At 39.8% G+C, this 22,734-nt stretch overlaps 1 protein-coding gene across 2 annotated transcripts in view; it reads left to right on the top strand.

Moving 5' to 3' along the window:
* The window catches only part of ELP3 (elongator acetyltransferase complex subunit 3), a 162,668-nt gene that overhangs the window by 64,736 nt on the left and 75,198 nt on the right, over positions 1 to 22,734 (top strand). For both annotated transcript variants that reach the window (XM_080676108.1, XM_080676109.1), the window contains exons 12-14: positions 7,050 to 7,115; positions 8,538 to 8,765; positions 9,928 to 10,009. In XM_080676108.1, coding sequence (XP_080532234.1) covers positions 7,050 to 7,115; positions 8,538 to 8,765; positions 9,928 to 10,009 — 376 coding nt within the window. The remainder of the gene's footprint in view (positions 1 to 7,049; positions 7,116 to 8,537; positions 8,766 to 9,927; positions 10,010 to 22,734) is intronic.

Genomic DNA, 22,734 nt, shown 5'->3' with positions numbered 1-22,734 from the left:
AGAAAACTACATACTGTTCTCCACAGTGGCTGCACCAGTCTGCATTCCCACCAGCAGTGCACGAGGGTTCCTTTTTTCTCCACATCCATGCCAGCACTTGTCATTTGTTGATTTGTTGATGATTGCCATTCTGACAGGTGTGAGATGGTACCGCATTGTTGTTTTGATTTGCATCTCTTGGATAATTAGTGACTTTGAGCATGTTTTCATGTATCTCTTGGCCTTCCTTCTGTCTTTTTTCTAAAAGATTCTATTTAGGTACGTTGCCCATTTTTTTATTGGATCATTTATCTTCCTTTTATTAAGTTGTATAAGTTGCCTGTAGATGTTGGAGATTAAACCTTTATCAGTGATAACATTTGCAAATATGTTCTCCCATACAGTGGACTTTCTTGTTGTTTTGTTGATGGTTTCTTTTGCTGTGAAAAAGCTTTTTATTTTGATGTAGTTCCATTTGTTTATTTTCTCTTTAGCTTCCATTGCCCTAGGAGCAGTATCAGTGAAGAAATTGCTTTGGCATATGTCTGAGATTTCTCTGCCTGTGGATTCCTCTAGTATTTTTATGGTTTCCCGTCTTATGTTTAAGTCCTTTATCCATTTTGAGTTTATTTTTGTGTATGGTGTAAGTTGGTGGTCTAGTTTCATTTTTTTACATGTATCTGTCCAATTTTCCCAACACCATTTATTGAAGAGACTGTCTTGACTCCATTGTATGTTCATGCCTCCTTTGTCAAATATTAATTGAGCATAGTGGTTTGGGTCGATATCTGGGTTCTCTATTCTATCCCATTGGTCTATATGTTGTTCTTGTGCCAGTACCAGGCTGTTTTGAGAACAGTGGCTTTGTAATACAGCTTGAAATCTGGTATTGAGATCCCACCCACTTTGTTCTTTCTCAGGATTGCTGTGGCTATTCGGGGTCTTTTTTTATTCCAGATGAATTTTTGGAGAGTTCTTTCTAGGTCTGTGAAATATGCCGTTGGTATTTTAATGGGGAGTGCATTGAATCTGTAGATTGCTTTGGATAGTATGGACATTTTAATGATGTTGATTCTCCCAATCCATGAACATGGTATGTTCGTCCATCTGTTTATATCTTCCTCTATCTCTTTTTTCAGTGTCCTGTAGTTTTCCGCATATAGGTCTTTTACCTCCTTCAGTTTATTCCTAGGTATCTTAATTTTTTTGGTGCGACATCGTAAATGGGATTGCTTTTTTAGTCTCTCTTTCTGTAAGTTCACTATTGGTGTATAGAAATGCCATGGATTTCTTGGCGTTAATTTTATATCCTGCTACATTGCCGAATTCATTTATTAAGTCTGTTAGTTTTTTGATGGAGTCTTTTGGGTTTTTTATGTACAATATCATGTCATCTGCAAATAAGGACAGCTTTATTTCTTTTCCAATTTGGATGCCTTTTATTTCTTCTTCTTGTTTAATTGCAATGGCTAATACTTCCAGTACTATGTCGAACAGGAGTGGTGAGAGTGGGCATCCCTGTCTTGTTCCTGTTCTTAGGGGAAATGGTTTTAGATTTTGCCCATTGAGTATGATGTTAGCTGTGGGTTTATCATATATAGCTTTTATTATGTTGAGGTATGATCTTTCTATTCCCACCTTGTTGAGAGTTTTTATCAAGAAAGAGTGTTGGATTTTGTCAAATGCTTTTCTGCATCAATTGATATGACTATGATTTTTATCTCTCAATTTGTTTCTGTGATGTATAACGTTTATTGATTTGCGGATATTGTACCATCCTTGCATTCCTGGGATAAATCCTACTTGGTCATGGTGTATGATCTTTCTGATGTACTGCTGGATCCGATTAGCTAGAATTTTGTTGAGGATTTTGGCATCTATGTTCATGAGGGATATTGGCCTGTAATTCTCTTTCATTGTGTTGTCTTTATCTGGTTTTGGTATTAGGGTGATGCTGGCTTCATAGAAGGAGCTTGGAAGTGTTCCTTCCTCTTGAATTTTTTGGAATAGTCTGAGGAGGATAGGTTTTAGTTCTTCCTTGAATGTTTGGTAAAACTCCCCTGTGAAGCCATCTGGCCCCGGGCTTTTGTTTGCCGGAAGCTTTTTGATGACTGCTTCAATTTCTTCCATAGTTATTGGCCTATTGAGATGTTTAGATTCTTCCTGATTGAGTTTTGGAAGGTTATATTTTTCTAGGAATATGTCCATTTCCTCCAGGTTGTCCAGTTTGTTGGAATAGAGTTCTTCATAGTATTTTTTAACAATCCTTTGTATTTCGGTGGGGTCTGTTGTTATTTCACCTCTTTCATTTCTGATTTTGTTTATTTGGGTCCTCTCTCTTTGCTTCTTGGTGAGCCTGGCTAGAGGTTCATCAATCTTGTTTATCCTTTCAAAGAACCAGCTCTTGGTTTTGTTGATCTTTTGTATTGTACTGATCTTTATTATTTCCTTCCTTCTGCTTACACTGGGCTTTTCTTGTTGCTCTCTTTCTAACTCTTTGAGTTGTAGAGTTAGGTAATTTATTACCATTGTTTCTTGTTTTTTTGCAGTAGGCTTGTAGAGCTATGAACTTCCCTCTCAAGACTGCTTTTGCTGTGTCCCATAGATTTTGGATTGTTGTGTTTTCATTGTCGTTTGTTGCCATGATGTTTTTTATTTCTTCCTTGATCTCTCTGGTAACCCAGTGATTGTTTAATAGCATGCTGTTTACTCTCCATGTGTTTGATTTTTTGGGGTTGTTTTTATTGTAGTTGATTTCCAGTTTTATGCCACTGTGATCTGAGAAGATGCTTGATATGATTTATATCTTCTTGAATTTGAAGAGACTTTGCCTATGACCCAACATATGGTCTATCTTTGAAAATGACCCATGTGCACTTGAGAAGAATGTATATTCTGTGGCTTTGGGGTGAAATGTTCTGAAGATGTCAATTAATTCCATCTGGTGTAGTGAGTCATTTAGGATTGACGTTTCTTTGCTGATTTTTTGTTTAGAGGATTTATCCAATGGTGATAGTGGGGTATTAAAGTCTCCTACTATGATTGTATTGCTGTCAATCTCTCCCTTGATATCCTCCAGGAGTTTTTGTTTATGTATTTGGGTGGTCCTGTATTGGGTGCATATATGTTTACCAGAGTTATTTCTTCTTGTTGGATTTCTCCGTTTAGTATTATGAAGTGGCCTTCCTTATCTCTTGTTATGTTCTTCACTTTGAGATCTAATTTGTCAGATATAAGTATTGCTACCCCAGCTTTTTTTTCAGTTCCATTTGCCTGGAAAACCTTTTTCCATCCCTTCACCCTCAGTCTGTGTGCGTCTTTTTTTCTGAGGGGTTTCTTGTAGACAGCAGATATATGGGTCATGTTTTCTTATGCAATCTGTTACTCTATGTCTTTTGATTGGGGCATTTAATCCATTTACATTTAAAGTTATTATTGATAGGTACTTATTTGTCACCATTTTTATTCTTTACCCCTGTGTTCCTTCTTTGCTTCCTATTTCTTTTTCTTACAGCAGACCCTTTAGCATTTCTTGCATTGCTGGTTTCGTGATAATAAATTCCCTTAGTCCTTTTTTGTCCGTGAAGCTCCTGATTTCACCTTCAATTTTGATTGATAGCCTTGCTGGGTACAGTATTCTTGGATTCAGACCCTTCCTTTGCATGACTTTGTATATTTCATTCCATTCCCTTCTGGCCTGATGAGTTTCTGTTGAGAAATCAGTTGCTAGTCTGATGGGGGTTCTTTTGTAGGTAACTTTCTGTCTTTCTCTGGCCGCTTTTAAGATTCTTACTTTGTCGTTTCTGTTTGCCAATTTAATTATAATGTGCCTTGGTATTGGTCTTTTGGGGTTCATTTTGCTTGGGACTCTGTGAGCTTCTTGGATTTGTGTGGGTTTTTTCTTCCCTATATCAGGGAAGTTTTCCGTCATTATTTCTTCAAACAGGTTTTCTTTTCCTTGCTCAGTTTCCTCTCCTTCTGGAACCCCTATTATGCAGATGTTGTTTTGTTTCGTGTTGTCCCAAAGTTCCCTTAGGCTCTCCTCCTGCTTTTTAATTTTTTTTTCTAGAAGCTGCTCTTCTTGGGTATTTTTTCCTACCTTGTCTTCTAGCTCGCTGATGCGGTCCTCTGCTTCTTCTAGTCTACTCTTGATGCTTTCTATTGAGTTCTTTACAGCAGCGATGTCATTTTTCATTTATTCTCGGTTCTTCTTCATTTCCTCTTGGTTCTTACTCATATTGTTGAATTTGTCTTCCATTCTTTTCATCCACCTTATGACCATTTCTCTGAATTCTTTCTCTGACAGGTTGCTTGCCTCCATTTTGTTTACTTCCTTTTCTGGTGATGCCTGCTTTTTTTTCATATGTGGGCTGTTTTTTTTGTCTCCCCATGGTCTCTTTTCTCCGGGTGTCTGGTTATGTAGTTCTCTCTCTCCTGCGTTGATTTAAAGGCACAAAATAGAACACAACCAGGTACAACACACAAGGCACTGAACAGAAATATATTCACGATATTAATAACCCCAAATAAAGGTGACCACCAGAGAAAGGCAAATTAGAGGATAGGAGAGAAAGAAGAGAGAGAAAAAAAGGAGTGCAAAAATGAAATTGGGAAAAGGAAAAACAAAGTAAGTGAGAAAAGAAAGAGAATAAGAAAGAAAAGGGGAACAAACTATATATATTGTGATTAAACTCCAATAGAACAGCCACTAATCCCAATAAATGCCAGCAATAAGTACCTGGAGATGAATACAAACAACAACTAATATCAAGCGAGGCGAGGGAAAACAGAAGCAAAGCAAAAACAAAACAAACAAAAAACAAAAAAAGGAATAAGCAAAACAATCTCACAAACAAGCATAAAAAATCGATGTAATCAACATTCAAGCAAACAACAAAAGGACAGAGAGAAAAACAATTTTTTGGATAGTGAAGACAGAAGAGAGAGGTGTGTGGACTTGGAGCAGGGGATTGGAAATTATATATATCAGTAAGGTGAAATTTTAATGGGGGGTAAAAAGAAAGAATAGGGAAAATCTAAAGTAGGAAAAGAGTAAGAGAAACAGGACCACAAAAGGGGAAAACTTAGGAAGAGAGTGATGGCATAAAGGTAGAGTTGAGATAGAGTAAAATGATGCTAAAGGAAAGATGAAAATAGAATGTAGAACACTAATCCCAAAGTAAAATAAAGAGAAGATAAAATGACATTTTTTTAAAAAATAAAAAAAAATAGTAGTAGTAATAATACTGATTGAAAATAAAAATGTAATAATTAAAAAGGTAAAATAAAGTGAGGAAAAAAGAAAAAAATACTTTCTTATGTAAAAGATGAAAAAAAAAATAAAATGTGCAGTAGTGAAGATCATTCACTTCCTCTGTTGTTCTGTTTGGCACCCCTATTTCCCAGTCTCCCAGTCAGGACAGTATATGTTGTTCCCTGCATTCCACTACTCCTCAGTGTTGTAAGGCAGTCCTGATTTTTAAGCAGGCGGTGTGTCTTATTTTCTTGTGTTCCTTTATTTGTGATTATACAAGAGTCAATTTGTGATTCAACCCCTGGGTGGCAATGTTTCTGGATTGACCTCCAGGTCTATAGGTCCTCTCTAGCCTGTGCTTAGATCCTGCTTTCCCTGTGGCACTCAATACTGGTTTGTGGGAGTGGGCTGCCCCAGAGCTGGTTCTCTGATGGTCACTCCCCGCTCTGATCCCCAGGTTCCAGAAAAACACCTTTCCCCTGCAGTCTCCTAGGGTGTCCCCAACTGGGTGATCCTATGTATTGGGCTTAGTAATTAGAAGCAAGGATTTAAAGAGGAAAAAGCACAAGTGTGTGAACTCTGGGGCTGCGCGCAAGTGTGCACAGTCTTTTTCCCCCTGTGTCCAAGCAGCCGGCACACTTTTAAAATTTCTAGGCTGTCTTGCGCCAGATCAAAATGGGTTGCTTTTAAGAGTTCCTTTCTGTTAGCAGCTCTGAGGCCCCATTCCACATTCACGGATCATGTCAGCCCCAACAGCCATGGATTCTTCTAGGTGCAGGCTTCCCCCGGTCCTCCACCTCCCGCAGTGCGCGTGCTTCTCTGTCCTGCCGGGACCAGACACCTCACCTTATCCCAGGTGAAATCTGACCCCTCCGTGGTGGAGTGTAGAGTTCCTCTGAATCCGCGTGTTTGCGCCAATTGGGGACCAGTGTTCTGGGGTTCGCAGCTGTTCGGTGGGTGCCATAGTTGCAGATTTTCAGGCTTCCGATAACATCTACTTTCCCCTTCAAGATGGCGCGGTCTCCGCATCTGAGCCGGTGGCTCCGGGAGGGGACCCAGCAGCAGTGGGGGCTGCCTGGTCAGGGGAGCCCCGTCCAGGAGTCCCCCACCTTCTCCTGGAGTATAGCTGTCCTTTAACTCACCAACAGACACTCCCCGTGCGACCCTCAGCTGCTCTTTCAATCTCCTCCGGGACAAGGCTCGGGACACGTCCGTCTATTCCACCACCATTTTTTTTCCCCCCATCCCTCCTATCCTTTCTTCTGCAGTGCCCTTCTCGGAAAAAAAACAAAAAACAAAAACAAAACAAACAAAAAATACCCGAAAAAACAAAGCAGTCTTCAGCATCCCTCTTTTTGATGAGATTTCCAAAGTGATACAGATATGATGATGCTAAAAATATTAACTGCCATAAAGTGGTGCGAGTTTTTAAAAGTTAGGGATTTGCTTTTTACTATTCTATCTACATTGTTTTGGATTGCACTTTCAAATACAGTTATATCCCCTGGGTAAAACTGTTATCAGGTTTTAGGATGTATGTTCTTTACTTCCAATATTACCCTATATATTGATCTTATTTGAATTCTAAACTTATTTTAAAAGCAGTACTATACTAACTTCATACATTTTCATTCCATGGTTCCCATCCTCAGATTTATTAAAGATGGCTTCATTTTTTATTGCAGTTCTTTTATCTCAATGCAAATTGTATCCAAACTTAATTTTGAGTCTGGGGTTTGGTGGAGTGGTTTCAATAAAAATTGAATTAGTTACCAGTTTTATAATTGCTCCCTCATCCACTCCCCCCCGCCCCCAGTGTCGAGATGTGAGAACCAGAGAAGTTGGAATTCAAGAAATTCATCACAAAGTACGGCCATATCAGGTTAGTTTATTTTATAGAGCAATTGGGTCCTGTTCATAAATCTTTTTTTGGCAAGCCTGAACCCACACCTTCTTACCAATGGATTGGATCCTCAAAGTTAATGAGTAAACTACCAGCAAAGAGTAATTGTGGATCAGATACAGATGTCAAGCCAGGAAAGAGCCAATTATGAGGGGATGAATTCTAGAAGAGCCACATTAGGAAAACCAAGTCTAAACTTCATTCTAGACCGGCACTGTGCAATAGAACTCTGCAGTGCTGGTGATGTTCTGTAATCTGTGCCATCCAGTATGGCATCAGCCAGGTCACATGTGACTGTTAAGCAGTTAAAAGGTGGCTAGTGCAACTGAGGAACTGAGTTTTTAATTTTATTTAATTTTAATTAATTCAAATGTAAATAGCCACATGTGGCTAGTGGCTATATTCAGGTAAAGCTGGGTGGGATCTGCTCATCTCATTGTGTGCAACTGTTAAATTATTGCCCATTGGTGGTAATCAAAGGAATAGATCAGCCCTTATCAGCAGACAGGGATTCCCCAAAACTTGAGCCTGATGCCCACATATGTAGGTTTGGCTTTTCTGTGTATGTTACATATTGCTTATATTTATGCAAAGTACAAGGCACTTGAACAATGAGTTGAATCAAAAGCTGTGTAGATTGCTACCACAAAAGTCTCCTCCAAAAAGCCACTCTTCCAGTGATTGAATTTTCTTTAATGTATTAATCTCATAACTAGTCATAATTTAAAGGCCCTATGGGATGCTGTCAGGGAACTAGTAAGTGACGCAAGACACATACCCCTCACCTCAAAATAGGGTTTTAATGGAGGAAGAACTAGAAAATTAAACCATTGAGCATCTGAAATTTCTGGGGCCCAGTGGTTCTCCCAAGAGCTACACATGTGGCATAGTGGATAATTTTACCTTAGAGACTCTTCATAGAGCATCAGAGATTTAACTGCATGGAAGCATTTACTAAGCCAGCTATTTGTAAGAATCTCAAGATTAATGAAGTTCGAATGTTTATGAAACTGTAAAATTGTTTTTCTTTTATAATAGTTCATGAACATCAAAAAGGGCTTCTGTCATGAGTAGCACACACAGAGCAGCTTGAGTGCTCCACGTGCAGAATCAACATCAAGAGATTGCAGAAGCATAATTTTTTGGTATCTGGGCAGCTAGTGGTCATTGGCCCTGGCACCCACCATAGGGGAAAATAGTTCATGAACAAGGCATGAACTCTGATTTAATTGATATTCAAGATGGGACAAGTAAAAAGAAATAATTCGTGACTATTTTTTATCCTTAATTGTGGATATTAGTTTAAGTAAATACATATAATTACAAAAATGAACTTTGTTCTCTAATTTTTAAAAAATGTGGTTTTGTTTGTTGATTTTATTTTATTTTATTATTTAATAGGTTGAATTGGTAAGGAGAGATTATGTTGCAAATGGTGGCTGGGAAACATTCTTATCATATGAAGACCCAGATCAAGACATTTTGATTGGCCTCCTGCGATTACGGAAGTGTTCAGAGGAAACCTTCCGTTTTGAATTGGTTGGAGGTGTTTCCATAGTCCGAGAGTTGCATGTGTATGGGAGTGTAGTCCCTGTGAGCAGTCGGGATCCTACTAAGTTTCAGCATCAGGTATCTTGTATTTCATTTCTATTTGACCATAATTATTTAAGAAATTGCCCAAAGGAGGGAAAGAAAAATGGGATGGGAGGAAGAGACAAAGAAAGGTAAAAGGGAAGTATAGAAACAGAGGAACCAATATTTTAGTTGTTCAGAGATGTCTTCTCTTCAAATTGCCCACTTTTGGGTATGAAGGGGGAGGGCGAAGAGACAAAGTGAGACTCAGGCCAGTGGAATATGATACTAGATTGAATGATGTGAAATTGCTGTTTTTGAAAGTCAGAAATGGTCCAATCCCGGCAGTTTTTAATGATTCACTATTATGGCATCAAACGAGATGATAATGTGGAAGCACTTAAGAAGTATTAAAGCACTTCATAAATGCAAGTTATATATATTGGAACACTGTTCCATTCCCCCCAAACAACTTAAATAAATAAAAAACTTATTTTTTAAGTTTTAGGAAAATGAGTTAAAGACACTAGTGGTAGATATAGCACAGACTCCAAAATTAGTGAATTAAGAATATTGCCTGGCGCCCTGGCCAGGTAGCTCAGTTGGTTAGAGCATTATCCTGATACACCAAGGTTGTGAGTTCCATCCCCAGTCAGAGCACATGCAAGAATAAACCATTGAATGCATAAATAAGTGGAACTGCAAATCATTGTTTCTCTCTTTCTATCTCTATCTCCACCTCCCTCCCTCTCTCCTCCCCTCTCCCACTTCCTTTTCTCTCTAAAATCTTTTTTTTTTTTTTTAAAGAATATTACCTGGTCTCAAAGTCCTTTAGAAATTGGAGGGGTGACTAATAAATACAGGTTAGATGCCCTAGACTTCATCACCTTGAAATTGCCTAGAACTTGTTCAAAAAGAGACAGAAGTGAAGGTAGTTACCCCCTTGCTGTGAGTAGATTACATCAGCCACAAAATACCTTTTGGCTTTTGTTACAAAGTTATTCCTCTCCCCCCCTCCACCCCCCACTAGCCTGCTGTAGTGTACTTTCAGTATAATTAAATGATTTATCTTTCCTTATTTTAATAAATGGGTTTCTTTTTGTCACTCTTATTTTAACAGATTTTAGCAAGTACTAAATATTACCCTTCTTGTTTTATAGATTCCCTTAATGACTTCTTTTCTCCTTAATTCTCTAACCTTCTTTATTGCTCCTTATAGGGATTTGGCATGCTGCTGATGGAGGAAGCAGAAAGAATAGCTAGAGAAGAACATGGGTCTGGGAAAATAGCTGTTATATCAGGTAAGGGGGAGGGGGGTGAGGGCAAAGTTCATGACTTGTTCACATTTTTAACTTGGTACCACAATTAGAACTACCTGAGGCCTCTTTTGCTCCTGTTTATGTTCAAAATGGGACAGAACTGAATAGTGAAATACCTGTGCTTAAACACAAAGAAAATTGCTATAAGCGGTTTGCTGGAATAGAGCGTTCAGAAGCAACCCATCTCTGCGTGGTTAAGACTGATAGTCTGTGTGCTGTCTTCTTCGCTGTCACACTAGTCATCGTGTTCATCTCTCTTGTGCTTTGTGCCCAGTTACTTTGTCTGGAAAAATGAAGTTTGATGATATGGATCCAAGAAAAATGTAAATCAATAGGGAGATTATTGATATTGTTGTTCAGGAAAGTAAAATAGAATCTTGGTTGCCAGTACAAGATGTTTAAAGGCAGAGTTTCCTGCTCCTTAAATACCATTTGCAGTGACTTTGCTCTTGTGGAAGAGCTTGCCCCTATCTGGATTCTCCATACCTTATCTAGGACAGCAGGTAATTGGGAAAAGGACATTGTAGATGAGTGGGACAAGAAGTAATGTAGTACCCTTTCACGCTTGCTTCTTAGTATTGTAGCCCTACACAAATTGCTGTTTCCAGTAAGAAGCTAACGTGAAAGCCATAATCAAAATGTAGGTTATTTTTCTTCCAGTGTTTGTTTTCTTATTAGACTACTCCATTCTAAAAGCGGATTATTTCCTTTTAAAAAAATACTCTTTTCTCTGAAAATGAAAGTTGAAATGAGATTTTTTTTTTTTAATCAGTAAGTTGTTGCCCATCAATAAGTCAATACCTTGGCCTCGCTTTTAATGATTATAATTATGGAAATGTAATGACCCAGGCTCACTTAATCATTTAGTCTGGCCCCGGTTTTTGGCATTATCCACACAGATTAATACAGCACTTCCTAACATGGCTAGCTTTATAATTTTTTTCTCTGTTATCTTTAATCCCACTAAAGAAGAGGGAACTAAATGAACTAAATGAGGCTCACATGATTGATACTGATACATCTGATGATAAATGATTCCCTCTCAACAGTTTAATCTGTAGTTGACCAGAAGTCAGCCTTTCCTGGTGGTACCAGGAAAAGGCCAGACCGCCTCAGAGCTCATTCTCCACATGCCTCTGTGAAGGGCAGGGATCACCTGAAATTTCAGTGGCCTCCTTTTCCAGAGCACTGTCAGTGTCTGCAGTACAGTACTCAGGCTTTAATGTGCTTGTGAATCACCTGGAGATTTTGTTAAAATGCAGACTCATTAGGTCTGCGGTGGGGCCTGAGAGCCAGCATTTCTAGCCAGCTCCCAATGACACCCAAGCTGATTATTTTCAGACTGCACTTTGAGTAGCAGGGTTTCAGTATTCTCTTCCAAATGTAATATCCTCTTCCAGATCATTAAGGTAAGGGTACTGCCTGTGACACTGGCCCTGCCTGCACTCTCAAAGGCTGATACGCAATCACATGATTTCCTGGTATCTGTGGGAAACCTAATCAGTCTTAAAACTGAGAGCATCGGTATTCTATCACTTCTGCACATTATTTCCTTTGGCTTCATATCGCTCTTTTTAGAAATAATACATGCAAGGAGGGCCCCTGACTTGCCTGAGGTCACATTCAGTTGCCCATAAGAGCCTCAGTTTCTGCTTTTTATGAGCAGGAAATGGAAATCAGCATCTGTACTCTTTCTAGCTTTTTATCATAATCTGAATAATAGCTCAATTTCAGATCATCTACTTGTAGAATTTTTAGAGTAACAGGGAAGAGCCTTTCTCCTTATCAGCTCCTACAATAGGAACTACTAGATTTCCGTACGGGGGTTTCTTTTGGTCAGGGGGTTAATAGCCTGAGGAACAGCCCTGGAAGAACTAAAGTGAGTTCTGTGGGAGGAAGAAAGTGTTACTTCTGTCACTGTGGCCTATACGCCCCACATTGCTTACTTTTGGGAAAACCACATAGGGCTTTGACTTTCTGTTTGACTCAAAATCTGGTCACCCTTCAAATTTAAAAGCTAGAACTTTTGTGTGTGTATTATGCATTTTATATCTAATTTACTAATATATTACTGTTCTGTTTAAATTTCTGAATCAGACATCTGAGATGTCCATTATTCAGAACTTCAAGGAAGGCAGATTTAAAGTGTTTATTTTCACAACATGTTTTTTATGTTGGTTTTTTTCCCTTCCATGTTTGTTCATTTTGACTTTGGTCTTTTTTTTTTTTTTTTAACAGTTTACTTTCAATTTTATTTTGTATTGTTTTCAGGTATACTGCTTAGTAGTTAGACAATCATATACTTTTACATAATTTATTTAAGAACAATGGTGGTGTGTGTGTGTGTGTGTGTGTGAGTGTGTGTGTGTGTGTGTTTTTAATTGGTTTTTGTAAAATGTCAAACAATTATTCTCCATAAGCTAATTCTTAGAATGCAGGTCTCTTTGTGATAGCACTGGTATTTGTGTGCTGCATTCATTCACAATATGCCATTAGAGGTGGTCTATAAGAAGAGACTCTCAGGCAGGGTATGGTTCTGATTCCATTTCTGCATGGACATTAGCTCTTGTGATCTTGGGTAATTTCACTTGATCTTCATGGACCTTTATTTTCTTATAAAAACATCAGTCTAGAATTCTGCCCTTAGTGTCTTAATTTAAGTTTTCCACATTGCCAGTTGTTTTACATTTTAAGTAGATTCTTTTCTGAAACTGTGGTAGGGTACCCTTCAACTTCATCAGTAGCTGATCTCAGGCTCATTGTGGATGGGGTATGTGATGATAAAAATAAAGATGAAGTTTGCTTTAGGTGGCTTAATCCTATCAGTGATTTGTGGATGCCTGTTAACTTTGGTCACGACTGTGGTACTTTGTGACCTAAATGTCCTGCTTTTTTTTCTGGCTTTGTCATCAGTGTGTATATCCATTCTTGTTGTGGGCTTTTGTAAAACTGTTACCTAGTGATGGCCTACATATTCTGTCCCTACGTAACTAGTAGCTTGAGTCAGAGAGAGGCAGATTATTTATCATTCTGGTTACTATGACTGTAAGAATGCATTTATGTAGAATTTGTTTTTAAATTACGTTCTGATTCATTATGACTTCCGTTCATCATGCCAGCAGATTTTCTCCATTACTTGTATTTGTAATCTTTGATTCTGCCTCTAGACAATATTAACTACACAGTAGATCTGATTTAAATCACTAGTCAGAAAAACTAGTATATACCTTCTATAAACAAAATATATTGAGGTAACAGATAAAAAACAATTTTTAATAGAAAAAAAGAATACATGGTATTATATAAAGTTTATCTTTTTATAATCAGAAAGTATATATATTCTGATTTATCTTTTTTAAAAGATTAACTTTACAGCTACATAAGAAAATTAAAAACTTCCTTGTTTATCGGAATGAAATGAAGCACTTTCTTAGACTTTTGCTTATTCTGTTTTTTTAACTACATGTAATTCTTCGTAAGTAAACAGAGTGTTTTAAAATTAACCATAGCAAAAATGAAATGTTTAGCTTCATCGACATCAAAATCACTAAGTGTATTTATTAAGTCTCTCCTATGTGCAAGGGACCCAGGCCCGAGCGGGCAGAGAGAAGTGCACAGTGCTGCCTGCCTGTGAGGGATGTTCATATTGGGCTGGACAGCTCTCCATCTTCACCCTAGAGATTGTCCTTAACTGCAGAGGAAGCTAAGTTTTTCTCCCTACTTATACTACTTTTCCTACATGTAAAAAGTGGGTAAATCCTTGGTATAAGAACAACCACTTTATAAAATAATGTGTAGACAGAAAATGACAGTTAATTGCTGCTAAATACCTAAGCAATTAATTAGTCCCTATCAAGTCCAAATGCTTTAGTATCTCTCACCAGCTTACTCGTGTAGCTTCTATCAGCCCACATGCTTAAGATGAACAGATCGTATCTACTTGGATGATCAGCATTCTTTCCTTTAAAAATGTTAAGATGAAGCAGTTCTTTCTCTTCCCTCTCTTATGGTGTAAAGTGCAAGAAATTATACAGTGGAACCTAACCACAACATTTGAAATGCCATCACTAATAGTCACCATGGAAACTGAAGATCTCTGATGTCACACTGCTCATACCATTTCCAAAAAGGCAAATGTAGCCACTATTTAAAAAGCCACTCAGGACCCCCAACAGAATGATTTTCCCCCCTTTTGGCAGTTTGGCTAGGTATCAGGTCCAATCGTGTTACTGTTTCTATTTGCAAAGCTAATTGCTATGCATCAAGACTAACAGCTATTCCCCAAGCTCCCCCTCCTACCTTCGTCATAAGCAGTATTCTATTTGTGTTCTTTCAAGTAGAAAATTAATATGGCCATTGGCCAAGAATTGTATAAGGTTTATATCACACAATGATGATGAGAAATGAGGAAAATGTCTGACGGGTTGATAATAGGAATCACTGAAGTCAGAGACTGATAGCCATTTTGTTTAAGCCTATTAAAAAGGCAAAGAGGGGAGAGAAAAGAAGCTTAAATTTAGGGTGAGTAAACGAGTCACTGTGGAGCTGAGATCATTCTGAATCATGATGCTCTGAGTGAGGACTCGAAAGCCACATCGACAATTCCTACTAGTGAAGAAAATCAATGTGCCTGTGCCAGGCATAGTCCAGTGTGGCTTCTTAGGACTGAAATTAATGGTCTTGTACCCAGAACCCCTGATTAACAAAATGATATGTGGGCAGGAAATAATCATTGTTTGGTTTCATTAAACTACAGATAGCTGAGATTTACTTTACTGGACCCCAGAAACTTCACCTGTGTTCCAGGCTGCAACATATCTCCTCTGTTTGAGGTGAAGGCAGGTTTATTCTTTGCATTATAATCTACTTGAAGGATGCATTTGTAACTAGATCTGTCTGGTAATGGACTCATAATCTAAAATGCCTAGAAAGCTTTTCCTCATTCTGGCGTATCTCTTTGCTAATGGACACCGGAAGCCTTCCAAATGCAAACCAGCGTGTGCTGCATGTGTTAACATAGAAAGGAAGGAAAAAGATTGTTTGCTCTTTTATGGTTTCCGTTTCATCCCTTTACATGGTTTATCTTTCAATAAATTATTCCCCAATTAAATGCACATTGCTAGGGTTCTACATATTCCTCACTTTCTTCCATTTGGTGTTCTAACAATGTTCATACGTATTTATTTTGTGGTGCATGTTCCAGTAGGATTTTGTTATGGTAGTGGTTAATATCTTCCTTTTTAAAGATAATAGATACAAAATAAAATATTGCTTTTACAAGAACTTTATTCATTTCAGCATCATTATTAAGCAGACTAGCACTAATGACATGAAATACTATTTTGTTAGATAACAAATGTTTGCTAATTGGTATCTGCATTGTAACTAGACTCTGAAGGCATTGTGGCGTAGCTTTCCTCAGGACTCTTTATTCCCTGACTTGATATTTACTTGTGGCTGAATCGGGTACGAGTTTATAGTACATTGCATATAGTACATTGCATTAGAGACCTGTTCTTCACATAGCATCACATGACTATTAATTAATGCATATTTTTCAAATATTTATAAATAGGTTACTGGTGAGTTTCCACTATTTGGATCTTGTGGGCAATTGAATATTTGGTGAAGTTTCCTAGGCAGAAGCTAGTGATGCCAGTAGTTAGTGGCTTGTTGACATTTGAGGAGCAGCAGTTGGCAAGTGCTATTGCTCCTCCTGGGTCCATGCTGTCAAGTCTTCTTGTGTCTCAGAAACAGGCACATTAAAGTCACAGAGGATAGCCCTGCTAATGTTGACACACATTTGTAGACTTTTTCTCCATTTTTGTTCCTCCTGGTGTATTGCTATTGGAAATGCTGGTTGTATGCTTTTTCTTGGAAATTACAATTACCATCTTAAACTTATAACAACCTAGTTTAAATAATATCAGGTTAATTTTATCTTTATTTTTTTTAATATATTTTATTGATTTTTTACAGAGAGGAAGGGAGAGGGATAGAGAGTTAGAAACATCGATGAGAGAGAAACATCGATCAGCTGCCTCCTGCACACCCCCTACTGGGGATGTGCCCGCAACCAAGGTACATGCCCTTGACCGGAATCGAACCTGGGACCCTTCAGTCCGCAGGCCGACGCTCTATCCACCGAGCCAAACCGGTCAGGGCTATCAGGTTAATTTTAATAGTATTCAAACACTCTGTTCCTATACATGTGTCTTTTTTACATTACCGTGTTCTGTATATGTATGTTAGGTTTAATTGGTTTCAAGTGTTGTTCATGTCCTCTATTTTCTTATTGACCTTTTGTCTGATTTTTTTAATTCATTATTGAAAACTAGAGCCCCAGTGTACGAAATTAGTGCATGGGTAGGGTCCATAGTGGCTGCCGGCTACCAGCCGGGGTCTCTCTTCCCCAGCTGTCAGCTACCAGCCAGGGCCTTACTTCATTCCACATTACCCCCTGGTGGTTAGCGCATGTCATAGCAAGCAAGCAAATTCCTGAGGGGACACTTTGCATATTAGGCTTTTATATATATACTAGAGGCCCAGTGCATGAAATTTGTGCATGGGGGAGGGGGGTGTCCCTCAGCCCAGCCTGCACCCTCTCCAATCTGGGACCCCTTGAGGGATGTCCGACTGCCCTCTCACAATCCAGGACTGCTGGCTCCCAACTGCTCGCCTGCCTGCCTTCCTGATTGCCCCTAACCGCTTCTGCCTGCCAGCCTGATCACCCCCTCACCACTCCCCTGCCAGCCTGATTGATGCCTAACTGCTCCCCTGCCAGCCTGTTTGCCCCTAACTGCCCTCCCCTACAGGCCTGGTCACCCCTGACTGCCCTCCCCTGCAGGCCTGGTTACTAACTGCCCTCCTCTGAAGGCCTGGTCCCCCCCCAACTGCTCTCCCCTGCAGGCCTGGGTCTCCCCCCAACTGCCCTTTCCTGCAGGACCAGTCGCTCCCAGCTTCCCTCCTCTGCAGGCCTGGTCACCCCTAACTGCCCTCCCCTGCTGGCCTGATCGCCCACAACTGCCCTCCCATGCAGGCCTGGTCCCTCCCAACTGCCCTCCCCTGCTGGCCATCTTGTGGCGGCCATCTTGTGTCCACATGGGGGCAGCCATCTTGTGTGTTGGAGTGATGGTCAATCTGCATATTACTCTTTTATTAGATAGGATAGAGGCCTGGTGCATGGGAGGGGGCCAGTTGGTTTGCCCTGAAGGGTGTCCCGGATCAGGGTGGGGGTTCCCTTGGGGCGTGGGGCAGCCTGGGCGAGGGGCCTGTGGTGGTTTGCAGGCCGGCCACGCCCCCTGGTGACCCAAGTGGAGGCCCTAGTATCTGGGGTTTATTTATCTTCTACAATTGAAACTTTGTAGCCTGGAGCGGAGCCAAGCCTTCTGCTTGCTCCGTGGCGGCAGCCATTTTTTGGGGGGGATTTATGTATCTTCTATAATTGAAACTTTGTAGCCTTAAGCGGAGGCCTGGGCCGGCCAGGGTGTGCAGAAAGCTTGTCTTCCTCCATCAACGGGGGCAACCCTAGCCTCCTGCTCTTTCCAGCTCCGTGGCTGCTGCCATTTCTGTTTGGGTTTATGTATCTTCTATCATTGAAACTTTGTAGCCTTGAGTGGAGGCCTAGGCTGGCAAGGGCAGGCGGAAAGCTTGGCTTCCTCCATTGCGGGGAAACCCAAGCCTCCCTCCTGCTCTCTGTGGCGGTAGCCATCTTGGTTGGGCTTATTTGCATATTTGCTCCTGATTGGCTTGTGGGTGTAGTGGAGTGATGGTTAATTTGCATATTACTCTTTTATTAGATAAGATAGGTATTGGAGACTTAGGTATTGAAGTCTCCAATTCTTATTGTAGAACTATCTATTTCTCCCTTCAATTCTGTCCATTTTGTTTCATATATTTTGGGGCTCTGTTGTTAAGTTTATAGTTATATTTTTATATGTTTATAAATTGATGAATTGCACCTTTATTAATATACTAGAGGCCCTTTGCAGGAAGATTCCTGCAATAAGGCTTCCTGCAACGGTCTCCCCGCCCCCCCTGCTTCCCTCCCTTCCCTGCTGCCCCGCTTGCTTGCTTCTCCACAGCTTCCATCCCTTCTGGAGCGCTTGGCTTCCTTCTACACTGTCTTCAGTCTTTGCTCTGTGCCTGGATATGCAAATTAACTGCCGTCTTGGTTGGGTTAATTTGCTCCTGATTGGCTGGTGGGCGTGGCTTGTGGGTGTAGCGGAGGTGCAGTCAATTTGCATGTTTCTCTTTTATTAGATAGGGTAACATTGTTGTTGTTTTTTTGTAAACTTTTTTGACGTAAAGTGCATTTTGTTTCATGGTGATATAACCACCCCAGCCCCCCTTTATTTTTAATTTTATTTTATTGTATTACAAATAGTAATACATATGTCTCTATGTCTTTTTTTCCCCATTTAAAATATTACAAATAGTAGTACATATGTCTCTATGTCTCCTTTTTTTCCCCATTGACCTTCCCCCAGTCTCCCCTACCCCCCGGCACATGCCCTCACTCCCCACCCCACCCCCACCCCCACCCCCAGTGTCTTGCGTCCATTGGTTATGTTTATATGCATGCATACAAGTCTTTCCATTGATCTCCTACCTCCCCCGCCCCAACCCTCCTCAGCCTTCCTGCTGTAGTTTGACAGTCTGTTCGATGCTTCTTTGCCTCTGTATCTATTTTTGTTCATCAATTTATAATGTCCTTTATACTCCACAAATGAGTGAGATCATGTATTTTTCTTTCACTGACTGGCTTATTTCACTTAGCATAATGCTCTCCAGTTCCATCCATGCTGTTGCAAATGGTAAGAATTTTTACAGCAGTGTAGTATTCCATTGTGTAGATGTACCACAATCTTCTCATCCACTCATCTGCTGATGGGCACTTACTAGTAGGCTGTTTCCCAATCTTAGCTATTGTAAATTGTGCTGCTATGAACATAGGGATGCATATATCCTTTCTGATTGGTGTTTCTGCTTTCTTGGGATATATTCCTAGAAGTGGGATTACTGGGTCAAATGGCAGTTCCATTTTTAATTTTTTGAGGAAACACCATTCTGTTTTCCACAGTGGCTGCACCAGTCTGCATTCCCACCAGCAGTGAAGGAGGGTTCCTTTTTCTCCACATCCTCGCCAGCACTTACCATTTGTTGATTTTTTGATGATAGCCATTCTGACAGGTGTGAGATGGTACCTCATTGTTGTTTTGATTTGCATCTCTGAGATGATTAGTGACTTTGAGCATGTTTTCATATGCCTCTTGGCTTTCTGTATGTCCTCTTTCGAAAAGTGTCTATTTAGGTCCTTTGCCCATTTTTTGATTGAATTGTTTATCTTCCTTTTGTTAAGTTGTATGAGTTCCCTGTAAATGTTGGAGATTAAACCCTTATCAGAGATAACATTGACAAATATGTTCTCCCATGCAGTAGGCTCTCTTGTTTTTGTGTTGATGGTTTATTTTGCTGTGAAGAAGCTTTTTATTTTGATGTAGTCCCATTTGTTTATTTTCTCCTTAGTTTCCATTGCCCTAGGAGCTGTATCAGTAAAGATATTGCTACGACAAATGTCTGCTATTTTAGTGCCTATGGCTTCTTCTAAGATTTTTATGGTTTCCCATCTTACGTTTAAGTCCTTTATCCATTTTGAGTTTTTGTGTATAGTGTAAGTTGGTGGTCTAGTTTCATTTTTTTGCAAGTCTCTAATTTTCCCAACACCATTTATTGAAGAGACTGTCTTGACTCCATTGTATGTTCTTGCCTCCTTTGTCAAATATTAATTGAGCATAATGGCTTGTGTCGATATCTGGGTTCTCTGTTCTGTTCCACTGATCTATATGTCTGTTCTTGTGCCAGTACCGGGCAGTTTTGAGAACAGTGGCTTTGTAGTATAGCTTGATATCTGGTATTGGGATCCCTCCAACACTGTTCTTCTTTCTCAAGATTGCCCAGCCCCCTTTTGGTATATCTTTATACCTGTTCCTGTGTGTCTTTTACCATAAATTTATAATTATTGCTTTATGAATTTGCCTTTTAAATTATAGGAAAAAGGAGTTACAAATCTAATGTATAATAACACTGGTTTTTATATTTACCTGAGTAGTTACCTTTACCAGTGTTCTTCTATTTATTCATAGAGCTTTGAGTTACTGTCTAATGTCCTTCTATTGCAGCATGAAGGATTCTTGTAGGGTAGGTCTGGTGGTGACAAACTTCCTTAGGTTTGATTTATTTGGAAATGTAGTAATTTCCAATTGTAGTCATTTCTCCTTTATACTTTGGTGACATTTTTGCCAGATACAGAATTTTAGTTGACAGGTTTTTATTCTGTCACCCCACGGTGTTCTGACCTCCCTGGTTTCTGATAATCAGTCGTTAATCTTATTGAGGATCCCTTATATGTGACCAGTCCCTTCTTTCTTGCTGCTTTCAGGATTCCCTATCTTTGGCTTCCAACAACTTGACTATAATGTGCCTTGGTGTGGATCTCTTTTGAGTTTATCCTTCTTGGAACTTGTTGAGCTTCTTGAAAGTATAAAGTCATTAAATTTGGGAAGTTTGGGGTTATTTCTTTAAATATTATTTCTACTCTTTATCTCTCTCATCTCCCTCTAAGACTCCTATGATGTGTATATTGGTACATTTGATGGTGTCCCACAGGTCCCTTAAGTTCTGTTCATTTTTCATCATTTTTTTCTTTATGCTCCTTTTAAGTTCACTGATTCTGTTTTCAGCTTTCTCAAATTCACCATTGAACCCCTCTAATAATTTTTTATTTTATTTTAGCTACAGTACTTTTCAACTCCAATTTTTCTGTCTGGTTTCTTTTTCTAATTTATATCTTTTTATTGACATTCCTTCTTTGTTCATACAGTGTTCCAATATTTCCTTTAGTTCTTTTTTGTTTTAATTGAAATATATTTGACATAATGTGTAATTTTAAGGTGTGCAGCATATTGATTTGTACGTTTTATATTGTAATATAATTGCCATTGTAGTATTACTAATACCTCTAACACATCACATAATTATTTCTTTTTTTGTGGTGGGAATAATTAAGATCTAGTCTCTTAGCAATTTTGATATTTTTAATACAATATTGTTGTCTATAATCACTATACTGACTGTGCATTAGATATCCAGGACTTACTTACATACAAGTTGCAAATTTCTACTCTTAAACAACATCTCTCCTATCCTTCCTCCCCTCTCCCACCCCTTCCCGCCAGACCCTCTGATAACCACCATTCCACTCTCTGTTTCCACAAATGCAGCTTTTTTTATATTCCACATATAAGTGAGATCATACAGTGTTTGTCTTTCTCTGACTTATATTACTTAGTATAATGCCTACAGGGTCCATCCATGTTGTTGCAAATGGCAGAATTTTCTTCTTTCTCATGGTTGAGAAATATTCCATTATATATGTGTACACAACTTCTTTACTGTTAACAGACACTTAGGTTGTTTCTGTATCTTGGCTATAGTGAATAATGCTGCAATAAACATAGGTATATATCTCTTCAGTATCCTGTAGTCATTTCCTTTGGATATATATCCAGAAGTGTAATCATATGGTAGTTCAGTTTCTAATTTAAATGAAATTTATTGGGGTGACAGCTATAATAATAAAAGCATAATATGCTAATTACACCTTCTGGGTGACCATGCTATGACACCCACTGGCACCAGGTCAGCCAAGGCGGGTGGGATGTGATTGGTTGGGGCCCCATGATCTCTCCACAGAGGGTGGCCCAGGCCACCGGCCAGCAGGGCGATCAATCGGGGGGGCTCCATGATCGCCCCAAAGAGAGAGGCCCAGGCCATTGACCGGCAGGTGAGCAGGGCCTCCCTCTGTGAGGGAAGCCTGGGTCCTGGGTGCCAGAGGGAAGCTGGTTGCTGGCTGCTTGGGAAAGGAAGGCCTACTCTTGCAAGAATTTTGTGCATCGGGCCTCTAGTTGGTTAATAAGATCATATAGGTTTCAAGTGTGCATTTCTATAGTACATGATCTGTATATTGTATATTTTGGATATTAAACCCTTAGCTAGTATATAGTTTGCAAATATTTCTCCCATCTTGTAAGTTGCCTTTTACATTTTGTTGATCATTTCTTTTTCTGTACAGAAGTTTTTTAGTTTGATATAGTCCCATTTGTTGATTTCTGTTTTGGTTGTTGTGCTCTATTAGTTGTTTGTCCATGATTCCCTTTAGCTTCTGAGCATCCTATATAATAAAAGGGTAATATGCAAATTAACTGTCACTCCGTCACAAAGATGGTGGCACCCATAGCCACAAGATGGCGGTGCCCAGTCCCCTCAGTCCCGCCGCTGGAGTCCCTGGTCCTGTCAGCCCCGCCAGAGTCCCCCAGTCCTTTGAGCGCCGCCACTTGCCTCCCGCCGCCAGAGTCCCCCAGTCCTTTGAGCCATGCCGCTTGCCCGCCGCTGGAGTCCCCAGTCCTTTCAGCCCCGCAGGGGGGTGCGGGGGGCAGCTAGAGTCCCTAGTCCTTTCAGCTTCTGAGGCCCCTGGACCAGAAGCAGAAGCTGAGAGTGCGGGGAGCACCAGGAATGCTTGGAATCATAGTTCTGGTGGCAGACACTCGAGCAAAGTGAGCCTGGAGCACGTTACTGTTGTGGGTGGGGGATGGAGGGAAAGCAAAGGTGAGAGACATAAAGTCAGAGTGTCGAGGAGAAATTAAAAG

This window comes from Plecotus auritus (genome assembly GCF_963455305.1).
Source record: "Plecotus auritus genome assembly, chromosome: 6".
In the NCBI taxonomy this organism is placed as follows: domain Eukaryota; kingdom Metazoa; phylum Chordata; class Mammalia; order Chiroptera; family Vespertilionidae; genus Plecotus; species Plecotus auritus.
The sequence above is the reverse complement of the archived record's forward strand: the minus strand, read 5'-3'. Positions and strand labels throughout refer to the sequence as shown.